Source organism: Gekko japonicus, unplaced genomic scaffold, assembly GCF_001447785.1.
Source record: "Gekko japonicus isolate JY-2015 unplaced genomic scaffold, Gekko_japonicus_V1.1 scaffold2284, whole genome shotgun sequence".
NCBI classification, from domain to species: domain Eukaryota; kingdom Metazoa; phylum Chordata; class Lepidosauria; order Squamata; family Gekkonidae; genus Gekko; species Gekko japonicus.
In genome coordinates, this window is record NW_015161472.1 from 223784 (window position 1) to 243259 (window position 19476).

General features: G+C 45.0%; 1 protein-coding gene across 1 annotated transcript in view; it reads right to left on the minus strand.

Annotated features, from left to right (window-relative positions):
• Positions 1 to 13653, minus strand: part of STC1 (stanniocalcin 1) — a 19117-nt gene extending 5464 nt beyond the window's left edge. Inside the window, exons 1-3 of the mRNA XM_015429136.1 lie at positions 13536 to 13653; positions 6860 to 7002; positions 4666 to 4877 (exon numbers count right to left, since the gene is read on the minus strand). Of these exons, the coding sequence (XP_015284622.1) occupies positions 4666 to 4877; positions 6860 to 7002; positions 13536 to 13653 (473 nt within the window). The remainder of the gene's footprint in view (positions 1 to 4665; positions 4878 to 6859; positions 7003 to 13535) is intronic.
• Between the last annotated feature and the right edge of the window lie 5823 nt (positions 13654 to 19476).

Below are 19476 nucleotides of genomic sequence, written 5' to 3' on the forward strand. Positions count from 1 at the left end.
GGGAAAGAGCCCTTTTTCAGGGCTGCTTTGGCCTTTGAGGACGGACTCATCGGGGCCAGGCCTGGCAGCAACCAGCAGCCCATTTGATACTGCACAACTTGCATGACTCACCCAGGGCTAGCTGCTTGTTACTAAGCAGTGCCCCCCATGTTGTGTAGTGGTTAGAGTTTCAGACTAGAAAATGGGAGATCCATGGAAACTCACTAGGTGACCTTGGGCCAGTCCCATGTCTCTTTGGCACTAATTCCCTTCTTCTTCAGAGAAGGTACCAAAACCAAACTGCTGCCACTAGGATGCTGGACAGATTTGCCCATCCAAAGTCATCTGTGTTGCCATTTAGAGACTCCTCCTAGCTACTGTGTCCTCTACTTTGTGCTTCTACTTAAGCTACTGTGGGGACGATCTATTGCATTTTTGCAATTTCATGCTCTTATGCTCAAGGGATGGCAAGGTTACCCACTGCCCCTCCCCTTTACCACCCTTTAGATAGCAAGACCAAACAGGCATGGTGTGTTTACAAAGAACTGGCTTAGATCATTCAAAATATAAGAAAGTTTAATAAGAAAAAATAAAAAGGGTACACATAGTCTGTTCAAGTATCAGGCTGAGCAACAGTATAAAGAAAAATGCGAGAACACTCAATCCTCTCACTCTATACTCAGTACTCAACCTAAATGATGTTTAACTAGGACAGGCTAGTAATTCTGAAGTTGCCACATTTAAAAGCCCATTGTTACCTTAGTTCTCAGAGTTGGGCCTCCTCGTGGTCCATGGCCACATGGACAAGATGGAGTCTCAAGGTAAAGACATAATCCTTCATGGCTTGCACCCAGCCAAAAAGAAGAGCAAGATGGAAGACAGCTTTTACTTTGACAAGAGAATTTATATTCTCACCTTCAAAAGTTCCTCCCCTGGGGTTGTTCTGATCTTCCTGCCACAAGATGAAGAAATTACTGTCTACCATTTGGCTATTGTGTTCATTCTAGCAAGGTATGAGATGGTAAACCTATTGTTCTACTTCAACCAGAGCCATTAGCATCTATAAGCGCTGCGTTTCTCAAACTTGTGTATCGTCTGTCCCTCCAATGACTGGATCAAGAACCATGATAGAAAAAAACAAACCACTTTCTACAAGGACATTTATATAGCAGCTTGAACCTAGCAGTTCGAAAGCAAGAAATTGCAAGTATATAAATAGGTACCACTTTGGTTGGAAGGTAACAGCGTTCCGTGTGCCTCGGCATCTAGTCATGCCAGCCACATGACCACGGAAATGCCTTTGGACAGCGCTGGCTCTTGGCTTGGAAGCGGAGATGAGCACCACAACCCTTAAGTCGGATTCGACTGGCTTTCGAGCAAGGGAAACCTTTACCTTTACCTATAGGCATTATATTACTACTACTGGCATGCCAAAAAGTCATAGATGGTTAATCCATGGCTGGTAGAGTAGGCGGGAGATGGTAGTCATGCTTGCAGGTGGACATGGGGACTGAGGAAGAGCATAATCTTAGTAACTGTTATGAAAACTGTGCATGCCACCAACTGTATGCAACCCCTGGTTATAAACTCCTGCACTAAAGCACTCTGTCCTTGGGGGATGATGACTTATTACCAGTTACAAGTTTGTAGCCCGGGTCCAATTCATAAACAGAGTGTAGTCCCAATGGTTGAATTATTGAGGTGAAATCTAGGGTGGAAGACATTTCTCAGGAAAGGAAAAAAGTGTGCAACAGGTATTTAACTTTAGTGAAATAACGTAACATGGGGACAAAAAGATTGCTATTCCCCTAGCTGGAAAACTTACCGGGACAGACATTTCCTTTACTTTTACTTCATTTATACCCCACTATTCTCCCTAGTGTCAACCCAAAGCAGGTTGCATCATCCTCTTCTCCATTTTGTCTCACAGCAACCCTGTGATGTAGGCTAGGCTGAGAAAGTAACTCGGTGAAGGTCACTCAACAAGCTTCCATGGCAGAGTGGGCATTCGAACCCGTGTCTCCCAAACCCTAGTCTGACACTCTATCCCCTCCACCACACAGGCTCTAGCGGGGATAAAAGGATGGTAATTGTTGGAGGAAAATTGTTGAATACCCCTCCCCATAAAATTGTTGCCTTTTTGCCCCAGAACTCAGAAAAGGATACTCGAATAACATAAGTGCTGTTCGGCCTTAAACATCCTTTCCATTACATGTATAAAGGACCTGCACCAATAGCTGGTTATATACCAAGATGGTAGTGAGTGGTTCTGGGGCTCTCCTGTGATAGTCAAACTGTTTTCTAAATAAAGTCCTTAGCCAGTTTGGTGTAGTGGTTAAGTGTGCGGACTCTAATCTGGGAGAACCGGGTTTGATTCCCCACTCCTCCACTTGCACCTGCTGATGTGACCTTGGCACAGCTGTCCTTGAAAAAGAGCAGTTTGTGTCAGAGTTCTCTCAGCCCCACCCACCTCACAGGGTGTCTGTTGTGGGGAGGGGAAGGGAAAGGACTTTGTAAGCCGCTCTGAGACTCCAAGTGAAGGGCAAGGCATAAATCCAATCTCTTCTTCTTCTTCTCTTTTGCCATTAGATAAGGAAATATCCTGCCTATACTGCTATACTGAGACACATTATCTGTGACAGGACATACACATCAACTCATTAGCTAGGTCCTTTCCCCCATGCAGAAGTCATTGCTTCAGATCAAAGCTACAGTCTACTTTAAATCACATAGGAAGCTTCAGTTCAGTAGGACCCCCCGCCCAAAAAACCCCCCCACTATTAGAGAGTGATCACAGGAAGATGCTCTGGCGTTTTAATGACTTCCTGTTTGAACTGGTGCCAACTGGTACACTCTTAGCTTCTGCTGAAGTTAGCTGAGGAAGCATGATGTGAGGGGTGGGGGGGTGGGCTTCAGTGTAAACTTATCAGCTGGGAAATCCTGTTGAATTTGTTTCCAGCAGCACTACAGCTCTGTTGCTTCAGTCCCTCAAACACTGCATGTTGAAGACTCCTCTTAACTGCTTAATTCCCCTCTGTGGAAATAGCTCTCACCATTTATGTTCTGTGCTCCCTTCCTAACCTTAGCAAAAAGTGGAACAACTGCTGGGAATTATTTGCTGCAGAGTTGCTGCAACGTTTCTCTGCAGCATTGCGGTTTTTCAAAGAGACAGAGTAGGGCAGCCCCCCAAAGAGCTAAATGACACCCTTTACCTATAGGCAGTTGCTAATTTGCTGAAAGTCTAAGGGAGAGAGATACTGAAAGAATGTTGAAACATCAGGCTTGCATTGGTACAGAGGACACTGTTCCCTGAATGGTGTCCTCAGAAATGTCAGAGAGGCAAGGTTTTACCTTTCCCAAGCCTTATAACTTCTATTTGCCTTCTAATTCCCTCCTTTCTTTCTGCAGGGGTTGCCTCTTTTAAAATGTACGTTACCTCTATCACACCATTACCCCATCCTTCCTCCAATGAGCACAGAGTAGAGTTGCCAAGTAAAAATATCCTACCGATGGGGGAGCCTCACCAGGATCCGGGAGCTGCTCCTCGATGTGATGTTTTCCCTTCGACTACAGAGGACACTGTTCCCTGAATGGTGTCCTCAGAAATGTCAGAGAGGCGAGGTTTTACCTTTCCCAAGCCTTATAACTTCTATTTTCCTTCTAATTCCCTCCTTTCTTCCTGCAGGGGTTGCCTCTTTTAAAATGTAAGTTACCTCTATCACACCATTATCCCATCCTTCCTCCAATGAGCACAGAGTAGAGTTGCCAAGTAAAAATATCCTACCGATGGGGGAGCCTCACCAGGATCCGGGAGCTGCTCCTCGATGTGATGTTTTCCCTTCGACGATCGGGGCCATGCCCCCAATGTGATTGACATGGTTGCGTCACCTCTGGTGACGCAGCCACGCCGCACTTCGGGGGGCAGAGTTCTCCCCTGGGGCCCGATTCTGCGGTGGCGGAAATCGGGCCTCCGAAGCGGGGTTTTACCTGCCCCCACTTGGCAGCCCTAGCACAGAGTGGCATATATGGTTCCGTCCTCCTCCATTTTATCCTAACACCTAAGATTGCGCTCAAAGTCCCGGTTTGACTAACTACTATGCCTCTCAGTTGAGAAACTGTGTGCTGAGGAAGGAGCACACTTAACCACTATACCAAACTGGTTGAGAAACTGTGTGCTGAGGAAGAAGGAAGGGAAGGAGCAAAATGCAGGCAGGGAGTGCTAGGCTTAGGACACACCATGGGGGCCATGACTCATTACGGCTCATCATTTGAAAGAAGCAACAATCAGGCTGCAGGGGTTGCAAATCAGCGAGTGAGCACCTGCTTTATAAGCATGGGGCCCCAGGCTCAATCCTTGGATTATTTTAAAGGGCCTCCATGTGGGGCACTGGGAAAGACCTTTCTCTGCCTCAGCCCTTGGAAAACCAGTCAGCATAGACAATACTGAGTTAGATGGACGATTGGTCTAACTCAGTACAAGGTAGCTTCATGTGTCATATGCCTAGGCTTGTTTACACTGATTGAACGACAGACAGCTTTTCACATCCCCGTTTGCTATACCTCTGTGATGCTGGCAAGGGACTCGTTTTTCACCTACTTTTCTCAGGTGCAAGGCCAGTTTGCCAGGCATGTGAACATGTCCTTGCAACAAACTGTCCATATCTTTGAAAGACACAATGAGCCTACCTGTTTGAGAACTGGTTTGGGAGCCGTACTACTTCTGCAACAGCTTCTGGATTTCTCCTAGCAGCACTACATATATCCTGTTTCCGGTAACATTCCTCCTGCACCTCAGAGATCATTCGCTGGAATGTGGAGCACCTCCGAATGGAAAGGAAAACCTTTGATGTGATGCCATTTGCGATGCACTTCAAGCTGTCTTTGACAAAGGCTTTCCCCTGCAGATAAAGCTACATGTTAGTGCAAACATACACATGGGTTAAAGCAATACAGACATGTGTCTTTATAGTGGGCAATGCATTTTGCCTGGCCATATTAGTCACCATAAAGTTTTAGAGAACTCGCACATATAAAGTTTATGTGGCAACACTGACCCATGTTAAAGTTTCAAGTGCTATTGTGTTTCACGATTGATTCCTACATGTAAGAAGTTGCTTTATACATCTAGAAATACCCCAGTGGCAGAGGGTCCACTATGTAAGAAAATGGAATCATCAACAAGTATCCAAGGCTGCTTCCATATAGTTATGATTCTTGGTATAATTTTTGTGAATGTGGAAGCGTTCACAGTGGCAAATAAGTACCAACACAGTTTCCCTCTTGACTTTGATTGTCTCAGCCCCCACCCTCTACGCCCACCATTTTCATTCCCTCCACCAGAGGGCTTTAGCTCTTTTCAGTATGCTGTTATAAGAGGAAATGTGCATCCTGTATCTTTCCCATTTAACTCTGCAGTGAAAAGGGCCACGGCTTTTCTTTAAAAGAAAGCTGGCTACTACTGCATTGTTGCAATAGATTGAGCTGAAAGAAGAAGAGTTGGATTTATAATCTGCCCTTCACTCAGAGAGGCTTACAATCACCTTCCCTTCCTCTCCCCACAACAAAGAGTTACCAGGTTAAAAAAGCCTGAAAAATGCTCTCTGCTGAGGGAGAGGGGATATCAGCCACAGTGGCTGAGCAAGGAAAATGGCACTGATATGGCCAGGAACTGAAAGAATACACACCTTCCCATCCGCATGACAGCTAAAGATACTCTCACTGCAGTTTCCCCAAAAAGATTGCACTGAACAGGAGTTGCAGCAAAGCAGAAGAATATAGAACAATGCTGGCCTACTTCACATGGTTATTGGACTGCACACAATTGCTGCTATGCAACAGACATTAGAACATAGCAAGTGCATGTCAAAGCCAATTCTGCCACATCTCTATATTCACTTTTAAGCACTTAATATATAGTACAAAGTCCTTGTCAATCTGCACATACAGAAACATGGAAGGCACCACAGTATTGGAAGTATCAGGTGCCAGACTTATTTAGTATAGAAAGGTGCCCCTCCCTGGTGATTTCTTTAAAAAAAGGTACAGAGACATGTACATTAAGTTGATGGTCCGCTGCCCTTTGAACTATGATATTGTCAAGATTTAAGGCCCAAGGAGGACCACTTCACTGGGTCTGAGGGTAGGACTGGCCCTGGCATTACCTTAGCTGTAAAGTTTCCAGGCCCCTGCAGTGTGACTGCATTAGGCCACTCTGGCTTTGCACAGCCAGGAGTGGAGCCTTCCTAACCCCAACCTCTCATCTCCTTGCCAGTTTTCTCAGTAGGAGTGGCAGTGTGAGAAGAACATTTGTTTCCTCTTGAAGGGGAAACATCATTCTCCACCCCAGAAGACATCCTCTGCCAGGCATGTGGAAAATGTACTGTCACAGACTTAGAACAGAGCCCCTTCCCCCACCAGTGATCCATACAGCAAGTGCTTTGAACAGGAGCCACTGCATGTCTTCGTAGCACTGCAGAACAAGGTACTAATTAGGGCTGCAACACATCCTACAGTCCTATGCATGGTTTCTTGGAAGCAAGTCCTAGAGTTCAGTAGGACGCACCCTCAAGTAAGTGTGCCAAGAGAGAACAAGTTTCTAGCTCCCAGGTTTGCAGTGTGTAAGATAAAGCAATCTCAGAAAGGTACAAACATGGTTGTGCATGATTCCCAGGGGGCAGAGTTTCCCACTAGTTCTTTGCTCCTACTTATGCATATAGTAACTATTAGCAAGTCTGTTTAATTGGGATAGCATTACATTGTTACACTATATTATATAAAAAGCAGAGTTCTGGGTTCAACCCTGAGTACACAGCTCATTAGTAAAAAGATTACATTTACAGGGATACAGCAAGTGGATAGATATTGCATATGCGTACCATACCTGAGTATCAAATTTAGCGGCACTGTAGAGGAAGGATTTGCAGATGTCATACATGCCATCCGTGTCACATGTGGCGTTTTCCAGGCAGGCAAAAGCACCACATCCTACCTGAAGGGCACCATTTAAACATCGAACCACATCCGCTAGAAAGAGAAGGGCAAGGAAGTTTAAAAAAGATAACTCTTAATTTAGACTTCTATCAGTCTTTATGTTCCCATAGCTTCATTTTGAGCTGAGAGTTGCTATCAACCAGAATTTACCAATTGTTCACACACCAGTCTTTAGTAAGCATTCCCCACAAGCCCGTTACATCACAACTACATTTCTTTCATGCAGTCAATGGCTATGGTTACTGTCTCAAATATTTTTAACGGAATACTTTTAATGAAGTACTAAGGCACCCAAGAAGCTGTTTTACTGCATCAGAGATCGTTTGAGAGGGTAGCCATGTTGGTCTGAACAGCTAGATTCAGGTCCAGCTGCACCTCAGAGACCAATAAGATTTGGGGGGTATGAGCTGGGACTCTCAAAATATCCTGATAATCTAATTGGTCTCTAAGGTGCTACCAGACCCCTGAATCTAGATGCATTAGAGATGAGGATCTCTTCAACACTGCAATGCGTGCTAGGTGAATCCCTTCTCCGCTTTCATGCTCAGTGTCAATTACTTTCCATTTTTAGCAAGCCCTGATTTGCCATTACTTTGAACCTGGCAAGCAGTGGTTTGCAGGGAAGCTCAAACTGCTGTTGGAAGCTAGTTTGTAAAGCTGGTTTGGAAGGGAATCCAAGTGTGGGGTGGCATCTGAACTAGCCAACTATGGCTTGTGCCAAACAGACTGATCATGTAAGCATTTGACAACGTGTAGTACAAAATCATAAGCCACCCTGCTGTTCTTACTATGCTGGCTTTTCATGCAATGAAAGCACTTCTGAGAGGGTTACCAACTTCTTGGAAGTGCCTAGAGTCCTCCCAGAATTACAACTGATCTCCAGATTTCAGAGATCCTCCTGGAGGAAAGGACAGCTTTGGAGGATGAATTCTGTGGTATATCATAGAAATTACATCCCTACTGATCTCCTTCCCCTCCCTAAACTCTACCCTCCCCTGTTACAGTCCCCAAATCTCCAGGAATTTCCTAAACTGCAGCTGACAATGCTAACTTCTGAGCATGTGCTGAATGACCCTTTACCAAACCACCACAGCCCATCCTCTTTCTTCTGGTGTTGGGGAGTCTGCATTAAACGGTACTGCTTGCAAGTACTGGAGCCTTTCTTCTTATGGACCACGAAAGTGGTAAAGGCATTACAGTTATATGGTACACTTTTTAATGCTGCACAACAGTGTTCCCTTGCATAATCCAGTTCCACAAAGGAAGAGGCAATATGCCACAAGTTATTCATGCAACCAGATACTAGCTTAGTTCAGATGCAGCGGCCAAATCAGAGTTAACGCTTATACAAGATTTGGACTAGTGGTGGTCTCTCCAGTTCAGGACTACCGAATAGGAGTGGCTCACGTGGGCTTCAGGGAGAAGAAAGACTCTTGGATCCCAACACCAACGATCCAAGATCCTTATTTTTTTTGTGTGTGGCTATACTCCCTCCTTGCCCTGTGCTGCAATCCCCCCCCCTTTTTTGTTCAGAGGCACATCATATAACTATGGTTGCTTCCATATCAGGTATTTGGACCAGTTTTGTTGCTGATGAGAAGTGCTTCCCCCTTGCTCCTAACAGAGCATTATGGTAGCCTCAAGCATCTCCTGGCTTTCCCCCAGCTTTCCTGTGATCCTTCTAGAAAGACTGTAGCAAAGCTGGGGTGGCTGCCATGTGGATGACAAAGTCCAGATCATTCCCAGTTCTACCTACATTGACAGTGGATCAGTGCAATTAATGTCAACTGGAAATGTGACAGGCCTGGGGGAAAAAACCTCCCCCTCCATTCCCCCAAGGCCTTTTTTCTTTTCCCCGCCGCCCCATCCCCAAAGGCCTTTTTTCTTATGGAAAAATGGGGGGGGGGGGTTTGGGGGGAATACTATTTTAAAAACTCCAATGAGATGTTTTCTCTTTTAAAATGTAATACTTCTTCAGGCAAGGCTTTTCACACTCAAAATGTATAGCATGAAAAACACCTGAGGGCTTTCAGGTTCTCCAGTAGAAAAATTAGGAAATTTTGGGGACCACTGAATTAAAAAAACAAAACCCTCCTTTCTTCCCCCTTTTGAAATGAAAGATGAGATTTTACACAAAATCAGATAACTACCATAATGCTTATATATAACATAGGCACAAACCTCTTTTCAAGTTTTTAAAATTACATGTAAATACTTTTGGCAACAATATGCTGTAGGGTGTTTAATAATACATTATTAAATAATTCAGTGTTTTCAATTTTATAGACTTGTATCCAAATATGCTACCTATTGTGACTGTATGAGAATGTTTCTGCCCAAATAATACATTCGCTTGTTTACTAAAGAATTTGTTTTCTACCTTCAACTTTTATTTTTTCCTACCTCTCAGATGGCAGAAATCAAGATCCATGTGCTATGGTAGAATATGGTGCAGCAGTTTGCAACCCTTTCTCAATTATTAGGCATACCTGGAATTTCTTATCTCCCTTATAAATAAAAGCCGAATGGTGGTGGCACTTCTCTAGAACATTCCACACGCTCCAAAATCAGTTCGCTCTCTGATCTGTCATTCAGAGGGTCTCCCTATCCACTGGCTGCTTTGCCTGAGTCCTGCCTCCAACATTCTAAACATTTTGCTGTTCCTCTCCCCCCCATAGCCAGTCAGAACACAGAGGTTATTTGCATATGCAGCCTCATTGGCCTCTGCCTCGGAACACAGAGGTCGTTTGCATATGCGACTTGATTGGCTTTTGCCTCTAACATTCTAAACAGTTTTGCTCTTCTGAGGTAAAATGTGTCCAATCTCCAGGTGAGGGCTGGAGATCACTCAGAATTACAACTGCTTTCCAGATGGCAGAGATCAGTTCCCCTGGAGAAAATGGTGGGCTCTGTATCCTTATATGCTGCTGAGGTGGCCCCTGTATGACAGCCAATGTGATGTAGCAGTCAGGGCTTCAGAGCACAGGAGAGGCTGCAGGTGTGTGGGGGGTGAAAAGCTGAAGAGTGAGGGGGAAATAAAGGTAGGTTGATGATTGGGTGGGAAGGAGATAGGGTTGCCAACTCCAGGTGGGAAATTCCTGGAGATGTGAGGGATAGAGCCTGGAGAGTGTGAGGTTTCAGGAGGCGTGTGAACTTGGACAGGTACAAAGCCATAGACGCCACCCTCTAAACCAACTATTCCCTTCTGGGGAACCATCGTTGCCAATCTCCAGTTGAGGGCTGGAGATCACTCAAAATTACAACTGTTCTTTAGGGTAGCAGAGACCAGTTCCTCTGGAGAAAATGGTGGACTCAGTGTCATTATACCCTGCTGAGGTCACCACAGCAAATTGACAAGGCCGGGGCACCCACCCAGAACCTCTTTCTAGAGGTCGTTGTATTTATTTCCACAACGGGCCTTTTTCCTAGTAGAAAACATACATGCTAAATAGTACCATATGCAATACTTACTTTCCCATCAAAGTTGTTTTACTGATTTAGCAAAACGAAAGGCAACATTTATAATGCTGTTAGCATATAAAATTGTACTATCTGGTATACTCATGGAATTGAAAAATATAAAATGGCTTCATTTTCTATAAGAAAAATTGCAACTATACCCAATACTAGAAAGAGTGCTGCAAACTGTTGTACCTGTAATGACGTTCCTGAACCTCAAACCCTGCCTACGATAGCTTGACATCAGAGCCAGCTTCAGGTTTTGGAGGGCCCTGGGCAAGATGCCCTCTAGGCACTCCCGCCACCAAACTTCATCCTCTTGGAGTAAGGTATGCAGCCCAATTTTTCAAAGTGGCATGAAAGTACTACTTCACTCTCTCCAGGCACCTCTCCCAGCTTGGACTTCTGGGGCAATCTTCTGATGGGATGGCAGATAGCCCAACAGGACAGCCTTTAATGCTGGCCCTGGCCTCTCCCAGCTTGGACTTCTGGGGCAATTTTCTATCCTGATGGGATGGCAGATAGCCCAACAGGGCAGCCTTTAATGCTGGCCCTAGTCAACATTCAGAGAAAAGCCTTTGCCAAGAATGTTAATGGGTGGAAGGCTGACAGGGAGAGGAAGGCAGCCCACATATGGCAGGTCAGGCCTTTTCTTTTGGGTTGCCTAGGCCCGTTTTGCTGCTTGCTCGAGAAGATCCAGATGGTACCTCCCTTTCTTCCATGATAATTCTAGAGAGGTAACCATGACTCTGCTTTATTTTCTCCATCTTCCACCAGTTAACATTTCGCACATTCCACCAGAAAGGACACACACACTTAACTGACATTGTCATTAGTTTCAATGGGACTTGTTCTGAAGCCTTTCCTAGTGAGCTGCATGCCTTCAAATCTGCGACCCCAGACAGCAATCTCACTTTGGCTTATGGTAGGGCTGCCTCTGCTGGTCAGGACTTTAGAGTCATTGTAGAATGGAGTCAGCATTCTGCATGTATAGCTTTATTCCAAGAAGGTGCAAGAGACTTAACTGAGAGATTGTTCTAGTGTTCCTGGACCAAAGTATTACACCAATACAGAAAAAACCTGCAGTCCTAAGAAATATAAATATGGATGCTGTATTCTGGGTATGTTACATTGTTCAACGGATGAAAATATGAAATTGCCCTATGCTAAACTGATCCATCAAAATCACCATTGGGTATTCTGACAGCAGCTGTGAGGCAAAGGTCTGTCTCATCACCTGCTACTGGATCCGTTAACTCGAAATGCTGAGAGTTGAATCTTTGAGCTTCTGCATGCAAAGCACAGGTTCAGCCAATGAACCACAGTCCCTCTCTTTCTTAGCAAGGAGTCACTGTGGGGGCACCTGGGTAGGGCAATGCAGCATAGAGTCAGAAGCAGAACATGGAACAGGCAGGTGATTCATGACATGGGGCATCCCAGTTCTCATCCCATCTGCTTGTGTAGACAGGCTGTCGATACTGTATGTATACTGAAGCACCTGTGTTAAGTAGAGTGTGTCCCATTCAAATAAGCAATGCGTGGCTGTGCTCTTGAATAAGTATCTTTTTTCTGATCACAGAAGATGTCATATCTGATAGACAGTAATTAATATAGGATTTCCATTTCTGACTTAAGTGGTGTGCAAAGCCTCAATTAAGATTCCATGGAAAAAAACATACCACTGGAGCCATGGTTGCTATTGGAGCATCACTAAGATAAAGCCATGATAGTCACATCTCTGAGCTGTATTTCTACTCAGTCATGCATCACCTTGAAGGACAGATATATTACTTTTTACCCTATCATGTTACAGGCATTATGGATAAAGTGTAAAAGTGGATTACTACATGAAATAAAGATGCTACTTTTCTAGGATAGCCGAGGAGGTTCAGAAATCCAAAATTAACCCCCCCAAGCCTCCACTCCTAATCTTGACTAGGAGAGGCTGCTTTTAAGAGACTGTTGTCTGTAAGACAGCTCTTTTGCTACAATTAATTCCCCACAATTCTTCCTTCAGTATCCTTATAACTCATTTTCATGAGGATATGTTTCCATGGATTCAAGTTATAACTTTGCATTCAGCAGGTTTAATATGCATTAGGGTTCCTTATTGTTTTAGGCATGGTGGAATAACCAAGACCCTATGTTTCTATAGCAACCAAGTACAAAAGGAAATTGAGCAAATACCCTAGTACTGTGCTGCAGAGCCCTGCAGCTCTGAAATAAAAACCTCTCTTGGTAAGTGTCAAATTAGGAGAGTGTATGAGCCCTTATTTAAAAGGGTGTTAAGATGCCAGCTATACCTACACAGTGTTGAAAGTAAGAGAAACTGCAAGTAATTCAGTTTTCATTTTTCTCTTACAGAGAACGTTAGTTAGCAGTCCATAACCCAATTCACATATGGAAATAGCTTGTGAGGTTGCATGTTGCTAAGAATGTACTGCTAGAGTGGGGGGAGGGGAAATCAAATTTTTAAAAGAAGTTAGAAACCAGACCAAGATGGCACCATCTGTGGAGGAAAATCTTAAAGGATGTTTCACACACCTCCTCATGCACACAGGTATAGGTGTGGAGTAGCTCCCCCCACACCAGCATGTCTGTTCAGGTATAATAAAGTAATCCTATTTCTAGAAGATAAGAACTATTTTAAAAAATACAAGGTGAAGCAAAGGGGAAAGTTTCATCTGCAAGAGAGCAAAAGAGAAAGCCAAGAAGCAAAGGTGCAACAGAGCACATGTAATAAGGTATAGAATGTCTTATTTAAATAACAAGAACCAACTGCAGGCTAAATTACAAACCAGCTTCTGAAATGAGGGCTTCCGCCTCCCCGGAATGGGCTAGGAAACGGCAATAAAGGCTTTCCTGAAACATCTAATTACATGGCAATTTCCAGCTGCCAGCCATCAGGGCGGGGTGTGTGTGTGGGGAGAAGAGGAAAAAGATGTACAAATGCGCCAGGAAGTTCTCCTGCGCGGCTCCCGTTCATTTCAAAGCGGCAGGGCAGCTGTCCAGAGGATCGATGTGCAGTCGCCCTGCCGGCAGCAGGAGCAAGAGGTTGCAACAGCTAGTAGCACATCAGGGCTTTGTGAAGCGGGGAAGCGGTTTACCTGAGGCTTGAGTGACGAGCCTCGCCTTCCTGGGGCTGACGGAATCATTTTGCTCCGCTTCGTAGGATGCAGAAGCGCCGACCGCTAGCAGCAGGAGAATCGCGGACTTTCGGAGCATTCTCCGGGAAGTTTCCGCTAAGTTTTGTGCTGCGTTCTCCGCTGGCTCCGGCGTGCTCCTTTTTCTGTGGCTCGCTCGCTCTCCCCACCTCCTCGGCTTCAGCAAAGACGCGGAGCTGGATGCCGAAGGAGCGCGATCGGAGCGGGCACTGCTGCAACTGCCGCTGCTTCTTCCACACCTCTGTCCTCCCAACTGCTGCTCGGTACAGGTGACAACCCTGGAGCTTTTTATAGCCGGTCTTATCTAGTTCCCACCACCCCCTCACCCCACCCATCCGAGATCAGGAACCAATCAGAAGACGTGGTGGGCGACCAATGGGAGTCTGTGATCATTCAAGCGCAGGAAGCCTGGAAGTTCACAGGAAGAATTTTTCCAGCCTATTAAAAGAAACTTCTAAACAAGAATAATTCTTTTTCTGAAAAGTTAGCTTTCGGTGGGGGTGGGAATCAAGATCAGACTGTACAAGAAGACACCGTTTGGCCACCCCTGCTATAAACTGTGTGTACTTAACAACAAGAGCACATGCATTTGGTCTGCACCCGGATGGCCCTGCCAAGTCTTTCCTAGGAGCACCTGCTGTCCAAAGGAGCTATTTATATTTTGTTTTAACCTTATGTTTAAGGGGGGGAAAGGGACCCATAGCAGCTTAAAGCATAAAACCCCAATACAAATACCAATTAAAATAGAATTTAGAAAGGTGTTTGGGGAGGAGGTTCTTAGGTCACAGTCCAAGCATGATGGAAGTATACCTGGCTGTGCTAATCCTCCCTTGGCCCTCAGATTTGCAGTTGGCAGCTGAAAGGAAGAGCACACTTAGCCCGAGTTGGATCCAGGCACCCTGCCTGGCTGCTCCTACTTCTAACCTCAGCAATGGCAGCTAGAAGGAAGAGGCTCTCAGCTGCAGCTGGATCTGGACCCAGGAAGGATGGTGGGCGGCTTGGTTGCTGCCTCCTTTCCTTTAGCAGTTTGTGTGCGCATGGAATAACCTTCCTTTCCCATAGGACGATGAAACGCCATTAGAGAAATAAAAACAGCCACATTTTCATAGTGTGGTAGATGTATTCAGGGATCACCACACATATTAGCATGGTCAGTCCTGCTCAGCAAATCTTCTCCTTTCTCCCAAGATTCTAGACTTTATAAACAGACATTGGGTTGGATCAGCTAGTTTTTCCGCAGGTGAAAGGAGGAGGAAGGATCCCATTTAACCACCAAAATAGTCTATGCCGGGGATCGTGGGACCGGCATGTACAGAAGCCATGTGGGACACGGGTCTCTAGTATGGAGGAAAATTGGGCAAATGAGTGAAAAAGCCATCTGGGTCCTACCCATTCCACTTCACTGTTTTATATTCTTGTCCTGTGCACTTCTTGTAAGTTACTCCTGTTGCTTTCCCTACAAAAATATTGGGAGATTGGCTTCTGAACACTAGCTTGTCTGCCCTCCACGACAAAGGAACTGGTAACAGGTCTTAACGGTTTTAAATGGTTTATTATGGATTTTATATTGAAATGTATATTGTTTTATTGGTTTTATGTGAGCTGCCCTGAGCCTGCTTCGGCGGGGAGGGTGGGGTAAAAGTTAAATAAATAAATAAATAAACAAACTGTATATATCCTCCTAGTGAGCCTTGAGTATTGGGAAATGGGTCCCTCCTTACTGGAAGGGGAGGGCAGACAGGAATGAGTCTATGTGAAAAGAAAGCACAGTTTTGATTCATGAAGACGTAGAAGCCATCTACACATGATCCATCCATGCATTCAGTCAATGCTGGAGACAGGACTAGGGGTACTACGCCCATTCCCTGCCCACATGCAATTGCAGCATGTGGACACACTACCTATGCACATAGGAAGTGTATGTTAATGCTTGCACCCTGTGATCAGAAACATTTGAAAATAACACACATACATCCCCAATCACAGGGAGGAACAATATACACATATTTTTTCAATGTGCTTACAAACCATTGACCATGCAGAAATGGGGGCAGAACCAGTGCACTTGTGCCCATCCCCACTGTACATGTTTGGATGTGCAAACGAATTATGGGTACAGGGTGAAAAAGAGAAGCTACTCTTGGTTGTCTGAAGGACCTTTGGGGTGCAGGATCTCTTTCTGTCTCCCTCTAGATTTGATGTGGAGCTGTTGCCATTAGGAGGGCCTTTTTGCCTCCACCTATGCTCTAATACATTTTTAAAATAAAGCAAATATTAATGCCATAATTTCCAGTACTGTCTCCTTCAAAAGGAATCAGCCCAGATAAACACTACCCCTGGAACTTTTCACTGTCTGGGGAAGTGGGGTACTTGTAACAATAGCAAATAACACAAAAAAAGGAAAGGAGGATGTAGTGGTGACACATCATCCTGTCACTACTATCCCTGAGGAAACTCTCTGTACAATTTTTCCATTCTCTTTTCAGTTGTGTGGATATAATATAGCCACGCTCATCATACTCACTTTATGCTTTGAGCATGAGCCTTGTTCATACATGCCCTGGATCTCACTTGAGTTATCTGCACTGTGCAAGACGGGAAAGAGGACATTGTTCCCTTCACCTTTTTATTTCCACAACAAGACTGTGAAGTAGGCTGAGAGACAGTGATTGGTCAAGGCAACTCACGGAACTTACGTGGCAGAATGGGGATTTGAACCTGGGTCTCCAAGATACTAGTCTGACAGTCGAAGCACCGCAGTGCACTGGCTCTCAAAAAACACAACTCTGCAATGTTCAGAATATGATTGGTTTCTGTTCTGTGACACCACGGAAACTTTTGTGTCTGTCGGGCTCTTTTTGTAGCAGGAACTCCTTTGCATATTAGGCCACACCCCCTAATATAGCCAATCCTCCAAGAGCTTACAGAGCTCTTCTTACAGGAGCTACTGTAAGCTCTTGGAGGATTGGCTACATTAGGGGTGTGTCGCTTAATATGCAAATGAGTACCTGCTACAAAAAGAGCCCATATGAAAATATTCCAAAAACATTTTTTTTAAAATTAGGAAATCATTTTCCTTTTTGCTTGATGCACAGGTTGTTTTGAGAGGGATAGTGAACCAGTTAATGTGGCCAGTCAGTGTGGATTTCCTGAGACTGGACAGCATGAACTTGAGAGAGCTTGAAGGGCTCCGCCCAGCATTCATTGCATCCTGCATACAGTCAAGTAACTAAGTCATTAAATTCAAAATCAATAGAGAGGTAAATGTGGTGCGTCCATTCCAGTATTATTCACATTCCAGAGTAGAGAGAAGTGTGATTCAACATGCTGCTGTCCTGATTCTGATTTTGTTCCCATGGTAATAATTTCATAAACAGTCCCAGGTGATTTGGACAGGGGGACAAAGGAAGCCACTGGAAGCAGATTCAGAGGATGAATTCATATCAAAGGTATGGCTCTCAGTAACCTGACTCATGGAATCTAGTATCTATTTGCATTTTATAATTCTATTACTGCCGCTTGTATTGCTTTTAGTTTTTTATGTAGGCTTTTATTTGGGTACACTACCTCAAAAGTTTTGGCTATGAAGTGGCATCAAAAATGGCTCCGTAAATGAATGTCAATCCTTTTCTCTTAAATACTTAAGCCAAAAACAATGCCCCAAACCTGACAGTGGCACCCTTGCACGAGCCATATTAGATGGGGATATGAGAGAACTGCAAGTAACAACCCAGTCCGAGAAAACTAATAATGCAGTCCACATGTTCACCAGATGGCTGCATATGCACTGGAATGACCAGGTGCAATAATGGAAGGCTCCTGTACTGTTTGTTACGTTATGCAGAAGAAGGAATTTGGGTCATGTGCAGTTTAAGTGCAGCTTTTCTCATCCCCATGGTACCATTCATTGGTCCAAATTCCCACTTTGACATAAATATTCTATGTAACAGGTGTCAAAAGACTTCATTTGCATCTAGTTACTCTAGCATAGTGGCCTTCAGCCTGATAGTTGCAGAGTCTCGCCTGCTGGGTTGCAAGCCCCTGTAGAACTGCTGTTTTTGTGTCCTGCCATTGCACATGGGTAAATAGTAAGGGTGCTGTGCCTTACACCTGTTTTTGCACACATACTTGGAGAAGCACAGACCGCTTCAGTGGCTCTGGGCCCTCCCTTTCTGATGCATGTGACTTCTGGTCATGTGCTTGCTGGATCCCTTGTTACCTCCTGGGGGTTAAAGTCAACCTTGGGTTTGGAAAAGTTTAAGACCACTTAATTTGCAGTTAGGGCTGTCAGGTCCTCTTTGGCCACCAGCGGGGAATGGATTTTTTTCCAGATCTAGGCTGGGTAACTCCTAGAGATTTGGGGATGGAGCCTGTGGAGGACAGGGATGTCAGGGGGGTACGATGCCATAGAGTCCACCCTTCAAAGCATCCATTTTCTTCAGGACAACTCTGTAGTCTGGAGATGAGCTGTAATTCCAGGGATTCCCCAGGTCCCACCTGGAGTCTAGCATCCCTATTTGAAGTCTGGTGCAAAAGTCCCTGGATCTTGGCAGGTGAAATGTCAGAAGCCAGAGGATGATGCAACCGGGACTGTAAGTGATCAAGGGGCGGGAGGAATTCCACTGCTATTAATGTCACCCTGCTCCTCCCTATGGCTGCAGTTCCCTGGCTTCTGCCCTAAGGCCCTGCTTATTCCCATTGTCTATCACTCCTTCCATCCTCCTTCTATTTCTCCATTGTCAGTAAAAACCCAAATTTTAGGCCTGAAACCAGTTATGCAAAATCCACAGCTCTCGGTGAATGAATGAATGCAGTGGTTTACCAACTGTATGGCTAACAAACCTATGCACATTGCAATCAGCATCCGTGAAGCAAACAAAGACAAAATGTGGATAATGGGTGGGAATTCCATAGGCAATGCCAGTTTCGTGGGTGAGACAATTGTCAGTTTTTGGATATATTGGAAATTACATGGCAAACGACAACTACAAAACAGTGTCTTTTGTGATTAATTTTTCCCTTCCATAATATTCAGAGCTGAAGGAATAACATGACTCCCCTTGCCCTCCTAAATACCCAAGTTTATGCATTCTAAGTTTTGGAATTCAGTTTTTGTCAGCAGTACACTGTGGGGAAATTGCCGTATGCTGATTGGAGTAAGTGGGGTGGCTCTCATCTCTGGTGCAGCGACATCACTGTTGATTTTATCCCCCTCCCCCAGCTCTGAACACCAGTTCCCTCCACTGAGGATGGACGTGAGCAACTGCATTGCTTCACAAGTTAGCCGTGCTTCACCGATTTGTTCCCCACGTAATTCCCAGCACGTCAGTCCCGTTTAAACAAACAGGACCCGAGACACGCTCTCTACCTCCCTGCCCTGCTCCACACTCTTTGTAATGTCTGCCTGCTTGGGGACACTACATAAACGTGCCTGTAGAGTTGATAGTAACAAGTGGGGAACGCAAACGGGACAGGCAGAAACCGTCAGGACACAATGACTTGGGCTTTCTCTGCATAATATAAGATCTGTTTCTTTGCTTAGGGATTTAGGGCTCGTTCCTGCACAAATGCTCTGTTCATGCTGGTGTCCTTCTTTCTTAGCAACGAGGGAGCTTTGGGCCTTGTAGGAGGGCCTGCTGAGCTCACAGTTTGCCATTGATATTGTTACTGCCACTGTTCTGAAGGATATGTTTACCTTCTGCAGGGTGCTAGGTGCTGCACAGAACACAAAATCGATATGGCCCTTAGATATGACACTTACCTACCGTTTGACAGTAATGAGAAGGATGGGTTGGGCAGGGAACCTACAGTTTAGAGTTGCCAACCTCCAGGTGGTACGTGGAGATCTCCTGCTATTACAGTCGCTCTCCCGGCAACCAAGATC